This window comes from Pantherophis guttatus, chromosome 8 (genome assembly GCF_059756535.1).
Source record: "Pantherophis guttatus breed Tessera chromosome 8, ASM5975653v1, whole genome shotgun sequence".
Lineage (NCBI taxonomy): Eukaryota > Metazoa > Chordata > Lepidosauria > Squamata > Colubridae > Pantherophis > Pantherophis guttatus.
In genome coordinates, this window is record NC_142070.1 from 20,148,973 (window position 1) to 20,166,889 (window position 17,917).

A 17,917-nucleotide genomic window follows, 5' to 3' on the forward strand; every position below is an offset into this window, starting at 1 on the left:
TCTGCAGTTCTAATTATCCTCTGAAGTCTGTGTCTGTCTTGTTGGGTTGTGGAACCAAACTAGACAGTTACATGGATGCAGATGACAGACTCAATAATTCCTCTGAATCCTTGAAAAACAAACTTCAATGATTGGCTATATCTCCTGTATACTATTCATTGTGCATGCTTTATTATATTTGTGTGTGTGTTCTGTGAATAATTTGTAATAGAAAATGAGAATTAGGTTTATGATAAATAATTCAAGAGATAGTTTAGTGTTTTTCGCTTGAAAATGGTGGGTATCGGATTCAAACTAACATTCTCTTTGAAATGTGTATGAAATGTAGGGATTTAAAAAGCTCTCCCTACTGACAAAATGTTTACAAATTGCTTTCCCTCAACAGCCCAGAAGGTAGAAATCATTCTAGAAGTTTTATTTTAGTAGCAGTTTTCTGATCAAGTGACCTGAGGCCTGGATTTGTTAGGTCTCCTAGAATAAAGAGTCACAAAGACGTTTTTAAACAGGACTGTGGGAAATCCTAAGAAGTACTGTGGGATACTTTATACTGAGATTGGTAATGTCTCTCTAGGACAGGGGTCTCCAATCTTGGCAACTTTACGACTTGTGGACTTCAACTCCCAGAATTCCTCAGCCTGTGCATGCGTTGGCTGAGGAATTCTGGGAGTTGAAGTCCACAAGCTGTAAAGTTGCCAAGGTTGGAGACCCCTGCTCTAGGAAGATAACTTCCTGCACTAGGATAAGTAATCAGAAAGGAATAGTTCTTCCAACTTGATCACACCTGGGTCTCAGGTATAAATTATACAAGAAAATATTGTGCCAGTAGAAAAGCAAAGTCCAAAATTTGGTTAGCAAGGATATAGGGATTATAAACTAATCTGAAATGGTAAAATCATAAATGGAGATAATCTTACTCATTTGAGTGGTTCTGTTTTTAGCTGGTTTTAATGAACAATGGAAGGAAGAGGGCTTCCATTATTTAAATAATCATTTAATTTTGTACAGCCTTTTATACGACTTTCGGTAAGCATTAACAATCATCTAGAGATATCACTGCCAAGGTCATCTGATCATTGGTAGGGTTTGGAGTTGGCTCCTGTACTAGCCCCCCTAGTCCAAATAAACATTAGATTATTATAATTGACAGGGTATGTCAGATTTAGCCTTCTAAGTAGCATAGTCATACTATCATTTAATACTATATTATTCTATATTGTAACATTTCAGGTTTTCAAAATTGTTTCTATCCTTAGTACACAGGTATATTAAAAATTAAACATTACTGCATAAAAACAAACTAGGAGACGCTAAAAGTTTCAGTAGCCGAAGATACAAATACCCTACAAGCCTTGTGAAAGGTTTCCTATGACATATGTGCCAACTCTGATTTCTGCATAAGAAAACCTGAAAGGCAAGAAGGGCCTAGGTTCATAGATTGTTATAGGTTGTTAGATGTGCCTGTCTATATTTCATTACCTTGTAAGCCATTTGAATACGTGAAAACCTAGAGCGACCCAAGAGACATATAAAAGGTAGCCTTGGATACTAATAATTAGGTTCCTACAGAAGATGAAGAACATATTTTCTCCTATTTTAAAATGTGTTACAACTTTTCCTCTTTTGCAGTTATTAATTCAGATTGTTTAAATTATTTGGTTTGGTAATAACCTTGCAAATAGTTTAAATTTGAATTTGGGGTTACAGTTCTTATGAGTCGTACCATGGATCTCTCAGCTTTCAGGATCCGGGGAGAGTCCATTAATATATTTGGTATCGATAAACTGGCTTAAAAAATCTCAATTGGAGCAAGATATCTTGCACAAATATTGCTGTGACCATGTGGAGAGTAATTTTGTTCCTAACTTTGTCTGCATGGCTATACCAGTGTATACGAAAAAAATTCTTGTGGCTTTAAGTGCAAAGGATCTTTTGAGCAGAATAAAAACGTATGTCCACTTAATGTTGCAGCTTTCTTGTGGTGGTACAGTTTCTAGTTTCAACTTTTGCTTATATAAGAATGACTCACAGTGAACTGAGGATAATGAAGGGACTTTCTTTAGAGGCTGGTTTTTTTTTCTATAGCTGTATATAAAAGCTCTCTCTGAAATGTCAGCTTCGACTCTCAGTAAGGTAGCTTTTGGAAAATCATGTGGCACAGTTATGTAAAATGTAGCATTAGCATTATGAATAATCTTAATAGCTTTATAAAATCAAAACATGCACTTAGATTAGAGGTTAGAAATCTTTTCAAGCCTTGAAGCTTGCATAATAGTTCAAGGACCCCCCACCTCCTTAAAATGTCATTTGAGATCACAAGGTATTGATATTCTAGTGTGAGATCTGTCATCCCATGACTCTTATGTGAGATCATGGAGAACCTTGCTATTCGTCAATTTCAGAAGTTTGTGTGCTTGTCCATATGTGTATAACAGAGTACAGTATTCATTCTCAGGTGACGTGAGAAAGTAATGGATGTACTGGTGCCTGAAGAGACAGTGTTAGCAACCTCTGTTTTATAATCTTAAACTGGAACTTGGGAGAATTAAGTTCAAACTGGCATTGGATGAGTGATCTTTTTTTGTTGTTGTTAAAAAATGCTTTCTCTCAGTTTTCTTTTTCTTGTATTATTTCTAATTTCTCCAAATTCACTTTTGAGTCCAGGTAGAAAGTTTTCTTTTTTGGGCTTTAGTCTTTTAACTTCCTCTTTGTTCTTTTGCCTCCAATTAAAATTCCCAAGTGCTAATTAGCTGCTTATTTCACACTGGGACCTCTTTTAAGCTTTTTTTAAAAAGTTTCTTTTTACCTTTAAGTTGGCCAAATCGCTTATCCAGTTACAATACTCCATTCAAACATCGCTCCTGCACAAATCTTAGTCTGGTTGCCCCATCTTAGAGCGATTGTTTTAATGGCCGCCACCCCCACTGCTGGATCAAAGAGCTGCCTCCGACCCTTCGAGGAACTTGCCTGTTCCTCTTGGTCTTCCGAGGCGCCTCTCTTTCTTCACAGTCCTTCCAAGATGGTTCTGGTCCGAAGACCCCCGGACAGCGGTTTGTCTGGCTGGATTTTTGCGAAGCTCATCAGAGCTTCACTATTTTCCAGCTAGTCTCGCCACGACGCTTCCAGTTCCTCCCGAGTGATCTTAAGCAAATTATTTTCACTGTAGAATTGTTGTAAACATAAGAAGGCAAATTTCTGCATCCAGTCTTGAGTACCTGGAAGAAAAACGGATAATACATACAATGCAACACTATAAATGGTCCTTGAATTTTATTAGGAAAAAAGGTTAGAATCGTACTTTAATGTAAAAAATACTGTTGGGCTGCAAAGTATATGTGCTAGCTTTTATCCCGAACGTGATTCTGATCTATTCTTAATCAGTTTAAATTGAATACATCACACTTTTGATTTCAAAATTTGAAAGCTTTTCAATGTTCGACAGTGGATTTGACAAGAAAAATTATCGCCAGACTTCATTAAGAGAAAAGCGTGTGGGTTAGAAAAGAAAATACAACTAAAAAGTTGTAGGAAGGGAATCCAATCTTAATTTCCAGACCCAAAGTAGACATTCTTAAGCTGATTCAGAATGTTACTTCTCCCTCTAGTTTCTCCCTCCAAAACAAACACTCCTTTGCTTGCCAATTTTAGACTCTGTTGCAATAATGAATGTACTATTGATTGTTCTATAAAATGACACCTTGCCTTATCTCTTAAATTTGTGCAAAATCTACTAAATCAGTAAAGCCCCTTCTCTGAAATTTTCTACTAGAGCTTATTCAACTTTAAGTCACTTTAGTTTTAGTTGTGTTTTTAAAACACAGAGCCTCGGTGGTGCAGTGGACTAAAGTGCTGTTAAGTGCTAGCACTTAGCTGCCAGCTGCCTGCGATTAGTGCAAGTTCGAATCTCACCAGGCTCAAGGTTGACTCAGCCTTCTATTCTTTCGAGGTAGGTAAATTGAGGACCCGGATTGTGGGGGCAATAAGCCAACTTTGTATAGAACAACACCGCTTGGGGGGGCCGAAAGCCCTATATACAAAAAAGTATGCAGGCTATTGCTATAATGCATTGTAAGCCGCCCTGAGTCTACGGAGAAGGGCGGCAAATAAATTGGACTAATAAATAAATAAATAAAGCTATTCAGTGAAGAGCATGGTGACACTGGGTGATTGTGCATTTCGAATAATAATTCCTGCAATAGGTTTGGGGAATCTTTGGTGTTGAAAATAAAAGCATTGCACATTTAATTTGTGCAAGTGACAAGTACTGCAACATACAGTAAGATTTCCTTTCTTTCCTGTTTAGAGTTGTAGTCACTTTTAATTTCTTCAGAGTCATAGAACATTATTTTGTGGCCTCACTAGTTCAGTTTTCAACTAAATAAAAAATAACTTCACCAGAAAGTCTAGCATTGTCACATAACAGTTTGAAGAATTGGAGAAAAGAATAATAGACTAAAATGATATATTTTTGTGGTATCTTCTGTTACGTCAGGGAAATCTATTTCATGTTGTTGGTTACATGTTTACTTCTCTTCAGGTGAATGTATTGTTTTATTATCTATATATTGCTTAAACTCCTGTTATTATGACCTTTAACTGAGCAAAACAGTTCATCATAGGGCAACACTTTTTGAACCAAGGTACTTCAAATGAGCTAACTTACAGAATGTGTCCAAAATTCCAGGGCCCATCAATCCCAAGAGGATGAAATATGGGAAAATTGTGGCCACTTGAATGCTATGTTGCTGTTGCACTTCTGGGCTGCTGCTGCAGTCATGTGATCTTCATTACCAGTGTTCCATGACACTTTCCCAGCCAATCTCGCAATCCCTCACTCTTTCCCCCACTCAGCAGCAGCCACTGACCTGCCTGCTGGAAAGGGAAGGGAGAAGCAGGAAGAAAGGAACCTCCTCGCATCCTTCCTGGCCTATACCACTAAATACGTATTACCCCAATCTGTGCCACCCACACATGCACCTTCCCCAGCCTCTTCCGCCCCCATCCCCATGACCCATATAGTACCTGTTGTGACCCATGCAGCACCTGTTATACGCCCTTAACTGAAACATGCTGCCCCGATGCATCTCTCCTAATCTGCATGGAACTTTTTGCAAACTCCTATGAAACGGCCCAATGGAGCACAGGTGGTCTAGTTAGTTTTAAAAAGCAGTTGAACTGTGGGATATACCAGGGGTGTCACAGTGTAGTCATGTGATGTATCAGGACTTTTTTTCCCCTTCGCTAAACTGGGTGTGGGCATGGCCAACACGTGACTCATCCGGCCCGCGGGCTGGGAGTTTGACAGCTGGTTTATACAGTAAATTGAACAGTAAATAATACATAGAAGAATACTTGACTCTTAAAAGTGAATTGTCCTGGATGGAAATTCAGAAGGTAACATGCTGATAGGTACCTTAATATCCTTAGTTCGCATCTGCAATTTTCTGTAGTTCAGTTTTGTATTGCAGTGGCTATGAGCAAGATGGAATATTTTAGGTTACATTTCATATGCTTATCATGCTTGTTTCTATATTCTTCATTTCACATGCTAAGGCATTCACAATTTTTGTGACATGATTTGAAGTAGAGGATATATTCAACAGGTAGTACTGTTGGGCATGTCAGATTCTATTATATTGATGAATTATTGTGGACGAATATTTGCAGGGCTGACTAAGAACCTGAAATATTGATCACTGTTGATACTCTTAAATTAACAGAGAAAGCCCTGGCCATTTCCCTTTCCTCCAAGTTTAATTAAAGCCAGAGTACCAGCAATGTTGTAGCTGATCTCTGGTATGATGAAATAAGATAAGATTAGGCAACTGCTTCCAGAAGTGAACGTAATAAAACAATAGCACTAGGTAGAATTTTGAGTCCCCCCACCCACCCAAAAAAAAGCTGAAAATGGATATCCTGATCACAATGTGGACACTGTGTTAACAAACAGTAGTAACTTAAAATGAAGAGCTGTTATATTGGTCTTGACTTTATAGAAAAATTGAAGAAACATGACATATTATTTAAAGCAGACTGGAGTCTGCAAAAACATTTTTTTAGGGTTTTGTGTCTCTTTTGTAAGTAGAATACATGCAAATACAGTAGAATAAATGCAGTCTTAGCTTCCAGCATTTTTAAGGTATTTTTCAACAAATTATGTTTATAGAGCAAAGCATCCTAATTTTGTTTTCAAATTATTTCTTGATGTTCTGGTAGACAGATGCCCTGATACACTATTTTTATTCTGGCTGTTAAAAATAAGCATTTTTTTTTCCTATCTAAAATGTTAGCTATACTTTACCTCTGTAACCCTTATAATAGCACTCGATATTGGCTTCTTTAAATTAATGAAGTGGAGGTTTTAAGACAGAGTGATAACACATGTCCAAAGTCATTCACTGAGTTTCTGGCTTTGGGAACAGAATTGCAGGCTTCATACAGACTTTATATTTCCAGGAGTGTTACCATGGATATGTTTCCTCAAACTTGTGTTCAGATGGAGATATTCCTTGACTAAGACTCATGGTGGCTATAAATGCTAGTGTCCTAATCTTACAAGACATTCACATCAGTGGTGGGTTTCTACCGGTTCACCCCAGTTCTGGCGAACCGGTAGCGGCAGTGGTGGGAGGCTCCACCCATCTACCTGGACATCATCACAGACGCTCTGCACGTGCGCAGAAGCACCACATACAAGCAATGCGAGCGGGTGCACGCGTTCACAGTTCTGAACCAGTAGCGGAGTGAAACCCACTACTGGTTCACGTCATAAGTAGAATAGCAAAGTAGTTTGAAATCTCATGAGATCATTTGTGATCTTTTGAGAACCATCCTTTTTTACCTGCTTTATTGATTTATAGATTGACCAGTCTTTAATATGTGTCTATAATGTTGATCCAACTAAGACACCTCTTATTATTTCCGCAATGATAAATTGGGAGACCTTTCTGGAGATAGGTTTTGATATCCCTCCTTAGTATTTTTCATTACAATGATTGAAGTTGATGAAAAAAAAAAAAGCAGCCCTCTCTTTTCTCTGGAGAAGCTTCTGTCGGGGTACAAAGAGTCCAGTGGGTTATAAAGTAGCATTGTGTTTAAAGGTAGGTAGGTGAGTGGATCGATGGATGGATGGATGGATGGAAGACAGACAGACAGACAGACAGACAGACAAGGAGAGGAGCGGTTTCAATAATTGCAAAGAGTCATGGAAAGGGACATATTCAGAAATCATTATATAAACAAAAAGCAGAAGCATTTCTTAAGCCCTGGGAAAGGAGATAATTTTAGGAAAGATTTAGTCTGGCTCCTCACTCACTGTGGTATAAGAAGGAGGCGAAGAAAATCCCAATCAGATTTGCCAAATTTTGTTAATATAGCTTATTTAATAATAGCTCTTTAATAAAGCTTATATCTGGTTTTCTTGTGGAGTCTGTTTCCTGGTGAAGACAATCTTAAAAGAGCTGACAGTGATCTTCTTTTACAAAATCTTGTGTTGTATATCTTTCTTTTCAGATATTGAGACAAGTGAAAAAATCCAGAAAAGTGGAATTCTCCCGGTGTTTGCAAGCCTATTGACTCAGCAGTCTTCCTGCACTGCAAAAGTAGCTAACGTCATAGCAGAAGTAGCCAAAAATGGTGAGGTTTTCCACAAAGCCTTTTTTGCTGGAACATCTTCAGTTTTGCAGCTCACGTTGTCAGTATGTTTTACTTCTTTAAGTTTTCATTTTATGGATGTTTCCATTTCTTTCTCTCTCCACTGTTTTTGTTTAGTTCTATCTTTATGTTACACTAGTAACTAGTGCCATCAAAAAGAACATACTTTCAGAAATGTGTATTAGTTGCAAGAATAAGCATTGAGCATGCATTAAATACAAATAGTGGCTGATAATGTCATGATAATGTGGGAAGTATTCTAATGATGACAAAGCCTGTGCCACAATGCACCTTAGAGAGAAAGGATATGAGGTGGAATTGGTCATGGTTTTTGATATTTTAAACCTAAACAAGGCAGGTGCACCAGATTTTCCTTTTTTCATTTTTTTTCCAGCCCCAAAAGATGGGCAATTGCATTGGTATTAATCACTGACTTATTGCCAAAATGTGGCAGTACAATTCCTAGGAGTTCTCAGGGTCATAAAAAATAAATTCACAACCTTATGCAAGCTGCATATTCATTACATTCTTTAAAATCTACCCTTTTATGGAAGGCTTAAAATGGCTACAAAGATTAGCATTTCATTCTGCATGCAGCGCACGTTAAACAGTTATTGCTTTACAGACCCTACTCTACTGTCAAGGTATATACTCAAAGCCTAGCGAGTAATAATCATACTTCAGAATGAAAATTCCCCCAAGCTTTTTCAGGCAGTAAATTACTATGAGTTGGATTCAGATTTAGCCTTACTTAGACTCTCTGAATATAACAGGATGAGCAGGATTTGCAGATATGAAGAAGGAATAAGAGATCCTCATTTTATCTAAACATGAGAGTCTCGTGGTGCTCAAATTTTAAACTTCATCTTAAAACAACAGCTGTTTCAAACTTACCAATAAATAATCGTTAGGCATTAATCTTTGATTTTAGTTGATATCAAATCAAGTTTATTAACAGTCAGAGACCAGAGACCAGAACAAATAAAAACACTCAAGGAATATCCAGTTAAAAATTCTAAAATAAAATAATGAATAACAGATTAAAATCTATATTAAAATCACAATTTGGCATCTAATCTATCAGTTACACATGGTCTGGTATTAGTCTTTAATTGACCTTCATTTCTCTTTCCATGGATTGTAGAGTTTATGCGGAATCCATGTGTAGATGCTGGCTTGATCCCACCTTTGGTTCAGCTCTTAAACTGTAAAGATCAGGAGATTCTTCTTCAAACAGGGCGTGCCTTGGGCAACATATGCTACGACAGCCGTAAGTCTTCAAAATATCAATATTTTTATTCTTAAACCTTACATACTCATTTTTTGTAGTCTTGTTGAGAGCTTTTGTGCAAATTTTTCTGAGACATTAGCAAGTGTTGTCACAAATAAACTTATCCTACACGTCAGATTTTTTTTTATTGGTTTAAATTGAAGTAAGCAAGTCCTTGACAAATAGCCTAAGGATATGAAGACAGAGGTATAGAAATTGTCTTGTGTGTTTACTTATGTTACAGTTTTCTCTAGTGGAAGACTTGCCAAATGTTATTTCTATGAATAAATCAGTAGGGTTATGCAATGCGATTTTACTCCAACTCACAAAATAAAACTGCATGGAATTTGCCATAGTTCGGTTCCCACTGATCATTGTATGTGATGTTACAAAATATGAATCCAGATTCTCATGTGTATTTCTCTATATGCTTTTGCTGTCATTTCTACTTTTTTAGTGGAAGGTTCAGTTAGTTGTAAATACATGGAGCAACAAAATCTTAAAATGGGATTTGATGAATTTTTGTTCCTTTACTATAATTTCTTCCCATGTGCTATGACTACAAAAGAAAAATTACACCTAATGGTCAGTCTTCGGAGAAACATTGAAATTGAAGTTTTGGACAATGGGTCTATTATGTCTATGGACATAATACTGAAGGAGGACATCTACGTAGTATAATCAGCATAATATCAGTCTTTTTTTAGAAAAGGACACATGAATTTATCTACTTCATTGCGACAACTATTAAAAATGCAAAGACAACCTGTTTGAAATATTCATATTTTATTAATATTGACAAATCATAAACATCAACTCAGATAAATTGATTGTTTTTATTGAATTTTTAATGCTTTTAATATCCTGAAAAGCTAAAAGATTATTCCCAGCTACTCAGATATATTTTCTGTTAGTAATGATGAGGGGTTATTCATGTTATACATTTTTAATATCAATCTCAAATTATATATGATCAATATGACCTCCATACACCTTGAAATATGGTAAAATACTTCATCTTTTAACGTCATTTCATATCCAGTTCAGCCTCGCTATACCTTAATGTGCATAAACATTTACCACCTAGAATATAACCATGAATGCTAGTTTGGATGCTTTTAAAAAGAGCCAGTCATATATACAAAGGGTGTATTTCCACTGGTAATTTTAGAATCTCAGATAATATGCATTAAATATTAGTGGTAAATTTACAATCTCAGATTATATGCCTGAGGAACCCAGAGCGGGGTGGAGCCCATGGCTTGTATGAATATGTGCTGTCGCCAGGATGGGGTGGGGGGGCTATTATTTTATTATTTTTTATTATTTTATTATTTTTATTTTTATTTTTATATGATGTTTTTATACCCTTACTTGGATTTGAACTTGGGCTGCCTGCATATTAGGCAGTTGTATTAACCTCTGAGCCACAAGTTCTCCTCTCTTCATCAGCTTGAGCCAGGGGAGAGATTAAGTATTTTTCTATCGAATATACACTGCTCAAAAAAATAAAGGGAACACAAGCAGAAGACATCCGAGATCTGAATGAATGAAATAGCCTTATTAAATACTTTGTTTGTTACATACAGTAGTTTTGTGTCCGCTTTAGTTGTTTGAGCAGTGTATAAACTACTGTATGTAAAGAACAAAGTATTTAATAAGGCTATTTCATTCATTCAGATCTCGGATGTCTTCTGCTTGTGTTCCCTTATTTTTTTGAACAGTATATATAAAATACCATTCCTTGGAAGGAAAGTAGCAAGGGTTAGGGTTAGGGTCCAGTTTGTCAACTTCATGCATTGGCCTGATATTTATGCAGCAAATAAGCCATGTAAACCAAGTAAAATAAAATAAAAAATTCAGACACAAAAGCAAATCATTATCAGAGGGAATGTAGACAATAATAGATTATAACTGCTATATCACTGTCAAAATACTTTATTAGTAGATGTTTTTACTTCCGACTGTATCTTGCTGGAAGAAAGGAACCACAAAAAATATATGCTAAAATAATTTTATTATGAATGGAACAGGTTGGTAAATACTTAGAAGGCCCAAATATAAAATTGTAACATCAGAACAAGAATAAAACGGCAGCTGATGTTCAGTATGTTTTAATATGTAGAATTATGTTTCATAATTATATTTGTCTACAGATGAAACCAATGTTTTCTAATATATAAAAAGAAGCATACAGATTCTCTTGACTTCAGAAATAACTTTTTTTACAAACATGGGCATGATATCTACATCTTTGTTCTTGCTTATTTTGTTATTTGTTTTCTTGTTCTGATTATCATTTAGAGTCATACACAACATATTGTCTGATAGTTATAGAGGCATATTTTAATTACCACTGTAGAAGCATATTTGGATATCACAGGATTATGACAACAAATGGGAATAGCAACAACGATAGCATTTAAAGTTATATACCGCTTCATAGTGCTTTACAGCACTCTATGAACAGTTTATAATGTCAGCATATTGCCCCCAACAATCTGGATCCTCATTTTATCAAATTCGGAAGGATGGAAAGCTGAATCAACCTTGAGCAATTGAGGATCAAACTCCTGGCAGAGAGCTGAATTAGCCTGCATCACTGCACTCTAACCACTGCGCCACCATGGCTCCTATAAAATAAATAGTAAGAATGCTTCAAGCAAATTATTATTTCCTTATTTGTGCAAAATGAGAATAAGGAAAATAGAAGTAGAGAATTTTTGCCAAGTCTAAATTGGTTTATCTACAATAATGTGTTCCAAGCATCATAGATGGGGCTAAATAACTTCAGTTACATTATTACTCACATATACAATTTTCCTCAGTGGTTTTTTGTTAATAATAGTTGTTTTCTATATGATTTGTAATTGCTCTGTTCATTCATATCTAACGTGAGAGACCCCTTCATAAATGTCTAAAGTTATAAAATTGTGTTCTATAACAATTAGAAGTTCGTTGATGTGATACATAGGAGCTAAAGCTACATTATGTTGTTAGCAGTTATCAGGATATAGTGAGTTGACTGGCGGCTAAAAGTCCCTTGGCAATTAATATTATTTTTCTTCTTTGCCAGGATAGCAATGAAATACTACATTAATTAAAATGGCATCATTTTTAATGATGAAATTATAAAGAGGTTGTTCTGGTCACAGCTTGATTTTAAATGTGGTAAATATATTGTCCCCTAGTGAATGAGACAGCAAAATGGTAGAGATCACGTATTATTTATTTTTGAACAGTTTATTGCCCATGTATCAATGAATACTTTGAAATACATCTTCTATTTGGCAATTCCAATAAAGAGCTTCTTGACAGTTTAATGTTTATGTTGTATGATAAGAAAATGATCATATACTGTTGTTTATCTTATCATTCCATTGCAACAGTGGAAGACAATAAAATGATTCCTTGCTCCAGCTACAAGAAAAAACAGATCTCTACCCACCCACCCATTGGCTTAACAAGTTATATGTCTGCCATGGTAGATTACATGGCAGCAAGATAGTTAAGTCAGTGGTGAATCCATGGTATATCTGTCAAATAATCCAGTTTACTGCCTGAATTCCAGCTGTTGATTATCATTGCTTTACTCTTACATGTGTTCATCTTCAGCAATTTTAATCTAACCTAGCTATCAGTAAGCAGCTAATAATTCAGAATCTGGGTCAAAATGTGTTTGAGAAAGAGGAGATTATCTTCTTGTCTACTTCACTGCTCTTGGTATTCTTAAATCTGTTCAGATGTGGTAGATCCCCATAATTTGCAGTAAGGTGGTTATGAGCAGAATGCTTAAGTATGAAGAGTATCTAAAAGATTAAAATATGTAAACCTGTCTGTAAAGCAAAATCCCATGAATGTTTTGAAGCAAGTTCAGAAATACAATAATTATGTCCTATTGCTTAAAGACTGTCCTAGAGAAAGAGAAGAAACTTCATCAAATACAGTGATTTATGATCCTGTAGTCAAAATTCAAAAAAATCACAGTGAAGTATCAAAAGGTGGCAAATTTGATTTATATGCCGCCCTTCTCCGGAGACTCAGAGCGGTTTACAGTGCGTTAAGCAATAGCCTTCATACTTTTGTATATTTTATACAAAGTCAGTTTATTGCCCCCACAAACTGGGTCCTCAATTTACCTACCTTAGAAAGGATGGAAGGCTGAGTCAACCTTGAGCCTGGTGAGATTCAAACTTACTTTAATTGCAGACAGCTGGTGTTAAATTACAGTGCCTTGTCTGCAGAGCTATCGAGGCTCCTATATTGACAAGATTTTATTTATTTAGATTTTTAGATTATTAAATCCAAAGACTTTTAGTGATTTTCAAAGTTAAAACAGCATAAAAACCAATATAAACCACACAGGCAAAAAAGCACATTGGGAAGAAAAATCTTTTCCACCAGTCAGGGCCATAAACATACTGTCCTCTAGTCTCTTTGCTGTGCTTTATATAATTTCTAAAAACCTGGGTTTTCAAAGTTAGTGCCAGGTAATGGTTGTATTCCAGAGGGATAGTGGAGGTAGTGATAGAATGTCATGATTCTGGCATGCCACAAGATGGCACTGTTTTTAATTGTGACACCCAAAGCATGCCCATCATCTTACCTGATCATAGGACAAAAGTCGACTCATAAAGTCATTTAGGGTTTATAGGTCACCAGGACCTTACTTTGCATTCAGTAGCACATTGGTAAATCAGTGCAGCTATAGAACAGAGCTGTTACATGATTGTACAAAATGTAATCCTGTTTGTGCAGGGACATTTTGTTTAGCTGTATCACCTAAATGGATTTAAAGCTCCATGTATAGTGCATTCAGTGGTGGGATTCAACCAGTTCACACCTATTCGGGGGAACCAGTTGTTAACTTTCTAAGCAGTTCGGAGAACCGGTTGTTGGACGAGATCTCCTTTTGTTTTTTTCCACTTTATAGGGTTAATCCTGTAAGGAAGGCAGGAAGGAAACATTCTGGTGTTGTTTCTAGCCTAATCTTTATTGCCCTGCTTACAGAAACTGCCTCTCTTGTTAACCCTTATTACATTGTAACAGCTAAAGTGAAGCGCCCATCGACGTGACGTGAGTGACGTTGAGTTGGCCATGCCCACATAGTCACATGACCACCGAGCTACGCCTACCCAGCTGGTCATTAGGGCAGAGAACCGGTTGTTAAATTATTTGAATCCCACCACTGAGTAGATTATATTAATCTGAATGAAAAGTAAATTAGGCATGGGTGACAGTGAGTGGGTGACAGTGAGAGTATGCTAGACTTGGAAAGGTGCAGTTGGTGCCCAAGATATATTTGTGCAAAAGCCCTCCTGATCATGTTTGCCAGCTGCTCTTCTAGCAAGTGTCGTGAGTTTCACAGAGACTTCTGAGTTTGCAGCAATTGCAATTGGGGAAGTATAAACCCATTGAAAACTACAGATGGCAAATATTCAGACACAGCTGATCTTTGAACTAGAGTCATTGAGTCCTGCTATGGCTGACCCTAAGCCTGTTCCACCCCATCCAGACCTTAAAAGCCATTCGGCACTGGGACAACACATCAGTAACACTTGGTTGGTTAGGGGTTCAAGTAGACCTTTGAGTATCATCAGGATTTGATCTCACCCATTAAGGAGTGTAGATAAAAGTTTCCAAATTTTAATTTCATATATAGATAGGTTGTGGGTTTTGAATAATGCAAAATTCAATTTAGTGCAATTAATTAAATTCATACCAGGTCACGTTTAATGCGAGCCAAAATTTAATTACTGCATAGTTAGCATGAGTGGGGTTGAGGCAAGCGTAGGTACAGTTGCCATTGGGGTTTTAGAGTCTAGTTGTTGTTTGTGCAATATGGAGAAAAGGAAGGTTCTGTCCAAGCAAAGTTCAAAAAAGAAGAGGCTCATTTTGAAGTACTACGTAGAATACAGGACAGAGTAGGTACATGTGGGATATATACGTTTAATCTTATTTGAATATTTAATTAAATGTATAAAATTTATATTTAAAATGTTTAATTGCCTACTTTTGTTAAGGCAATTGCCCTTAGACATGTGACTTCACATTCTGTAAATTACAATATTGTGACCAATTTGTGAAATTCGTTAATGGAACCTACTTGTATAAAACTTAAGTCATTCATAATGGCATCGCTATGGCTTTAAATTATTTCAAGGGAAAACAGTCTTGAGAGTAAGCATGCATGTTTGATTAAAAATTAAAATTTAGACATTGCAATTGAATTGCTAAATCCTCTTAAAGGAAAGGTTCGACTGGCAAAATAAAGTGTCCTTTAAGACAGTCATCTCAACTGTCTCAGTGGCTTCATGGGCAACCTTTCCTTTTTCCTTCTTGGTAGTGGTACAGAAATGATTTATTATTGCCTCAGGGATTTTATTTTTACTTCCCCATTTATCTTACAGCCTGAAATTTCCAGGTGTTTCCAAATATTAATCAGATGCAACCTCACTTAGCTTTTCAAGTTCAGCCAGCTTAAGGGGAGCAACCTTGTATGTATAAATGCTATACTTTTATGCCTGGTTTTTCTTACCCAAAGAGGACCATACTACATTTATTTTTTATTATTTTTATTATTCATATTTCTATGCCGCCCACTCTCCGAGGACTCTGGGTGGCTTACACCAAAGACAGTATACTAAATAGCATATTGCCCCCAACAATCTGGGTCCTCATTTTACCCACCTCGGAAGGATGGAAGGTTGAGTCAACCTTGAGCCGGTGAGATTTGATCTGCTGATCTGCTGAACTAGCAGTCAGCTGAAGTAGCTGCAGTACTGCACCCTTTTGTTGTTGTTAATGAAAACTTACTGAGAACAGTCGTGATGCAAACTGTGTGATGAGTGTTTGTTTGTTAGGTTTGCAGCCAGCAGAACATTTTGCTTTTTAAAAAATATATACCGGTATATGCTGTAGTCTTATTTCAAAAGGCAACAACACCTTCCAATTTATTACAGAAACTGGGAATGTTTTACGTGGGAGTTTACTTCACTGCTGACAAGGTAATAGACAAACAGAGAATAAGACAAACAACATGTTCCAAACTTGTTTTGACTGGGATATGGTGGGTATATTTAGCAGGCAATTCTCCAGTACTTCATGCATGGAGAAGAGAGAGACGGTAATTAGAGTTGTGATACCCTGAATTTACAGTGTGGTTTGTCCTTTCTTAAAGGATGAAGACTGCTGGAACATAGTCACAGAATCAGCATTTCTGGCAGTTTCCCTCCCCAAATTAATGTTGATTAATTTTAGATTAAGTGGATCCAAAAAAGGCACAGGTGAGTTTTCTCACCCTCAAGTCCTGTAAATAAACAGTGCTGTAGGCAGATTTACTTCACATCACCTGATCAGCTTCTGCAAGAAGGAAGCCGACTCGGGGAGGCTAAAGGGAAGAGGGGGAAATTGCCCCTAAACAACAATCTCTGTTATTTATAAAACCTCATAGAGTCCACCTAGCCTTTAGATCTCATATGCAGTTGATTTGTTTTTGTATGGATTTGTATATCATAAGGTAAGGAACAAAATCTCTGGGTGCTTTACATACAGCCCAGCAAACATCTGCATCCTGTGTAGCTTTTTTCAGCTTATTTTTACATATACACAATTTGCATTGCAAGGAGTTTCTGAAAAATCAATTCATTTATGGTAACAAAAATGTATGTATATTTTGATGGTTCTAATTGCAGAATATCGATGTAATATAAACCGTAGGAATAAGGATTCATTTCCTGGAATGCTTACTTGCTTGACCATTTTTTATCCAATTCTCTCTCCAGAATACTTAAGACAGTGTATATGATATTTTTAACTCCACGCTACTGATCAATCTTTACAGCTCCCTTTTCAAAACATAGATTAGCTTGAGGCTCCTCCCTGGATAATCTTTTTTTCCCATTAAAAACCAACAACTGAGACACACACACACACACACACACACACCCAAAGTATTTGCTGCAGTGAGACATGGCTGAATCATTTGGTTTTGGGGCATTTCTTGTCCCAGTTTATCGCAGTAAAATCACTATGTAGCATTTTGATATGGAACTGCTTTAAACATTATGATGAAAAAAAGATTATATTTTGTTGCACCCTTATGTAATAATCAAATAAAATAGAAATCAGATAACCTTTTCTTTGTTCTAGAGAGGAAAATGTGTGTGTATATATGAACTGTTTTTGTGTTGGAGTTTATATGTGTATCATATAGCTCTTGTATCCAAAACTTTTTACTTCTAGGAAAGAAAGAAAGAAAGACATACATGTGGATTTTGACAACGTTGTTAAACTCTTTACCTTTCATAACAATTTTTATGCACCATAATCATTGCAGATATTCCATACATCTCACTATATTTTTTTCTTTTTTGCTAATGGGACTGTGTTAAATGAATTGTCTCAGGATTTTCTTTTTCAAGGCACTACTTTATTATCTAGGAGAAGGGATGTTCAGTATATTGGCCCCTGTATTCATATTACAAAACAAATTAGAAACATTGTGATACATTACTTTAGATTATATAGAAATATTATAATACATCTTTAGATTATATGGTCCATAAAAAGTTCAGCAATCGAATAATGTATAATTTATTTGGGTTACATGGTCGAAGCATAAATTATTTCTTCTAAAAATATTGCTACAATATGCTTCAACAAATAGAAGACTAACTTTGAGTCACTTGTATTCAGACAGCAAACTAGGATCAAGACCTATTTGAAGAACTGTTTGCAAAGTATAGTACATAGAATTCTTATGTTATGGCATAACTGCTAAACTGGCAAACATTAACTAATACCACTGCCTTGCTGCTAGATTTCTTTATACCGTAGAAGAAAGGATTGAGTAGATGGCAAGCAAATGCAAGCCATTGTAAATAACAGTTAGGTAGCTGATTAGATAAATAAAGCAGAAAACAAAACCTTCTAAACTGTAACTTGCTTATCTTTTGGAAAACATGACAGTTTGAATCCAGATTATGCTGAATGCTG

At 36.2% G+C, this 17,917-nt stretch overlaps 1 protein-coding gene across 9 annotated transcripts in view; it reads left to right on the forward strand.

Annotated features, from left to right (window-relative positions):
* RAP1GDS1 (Rap1 GTPase-GDP dissociation stimulator 1) overlaps positions 1-17,917 on the forward strand; it is an 81,004-nt gene that overhangs the window by 31,355 nt on the left and 31,732 nt on the right. For 8 of the 9 annotated variants that reach the window (XM_034440517.3, XM_087875368.1, XM_087875369.1 and 5 more), the window contains exons 3-4: positions 7,510-7,632; positions 8,795-8,920. In XM_034440517.3, coding sequence (XP_034296408.1) covers positions 7,510-7,632; positions 8,795-8,920 — 249 coding nt within the window. Of the gene's footprint in view, positions 1-7,509; positions 7,695-8,794; positions 8,921-17,917 lie in introns of all 9 variants that reach the window. The other variant, XM_087875370.1, reaches the window with a different exon arrangement.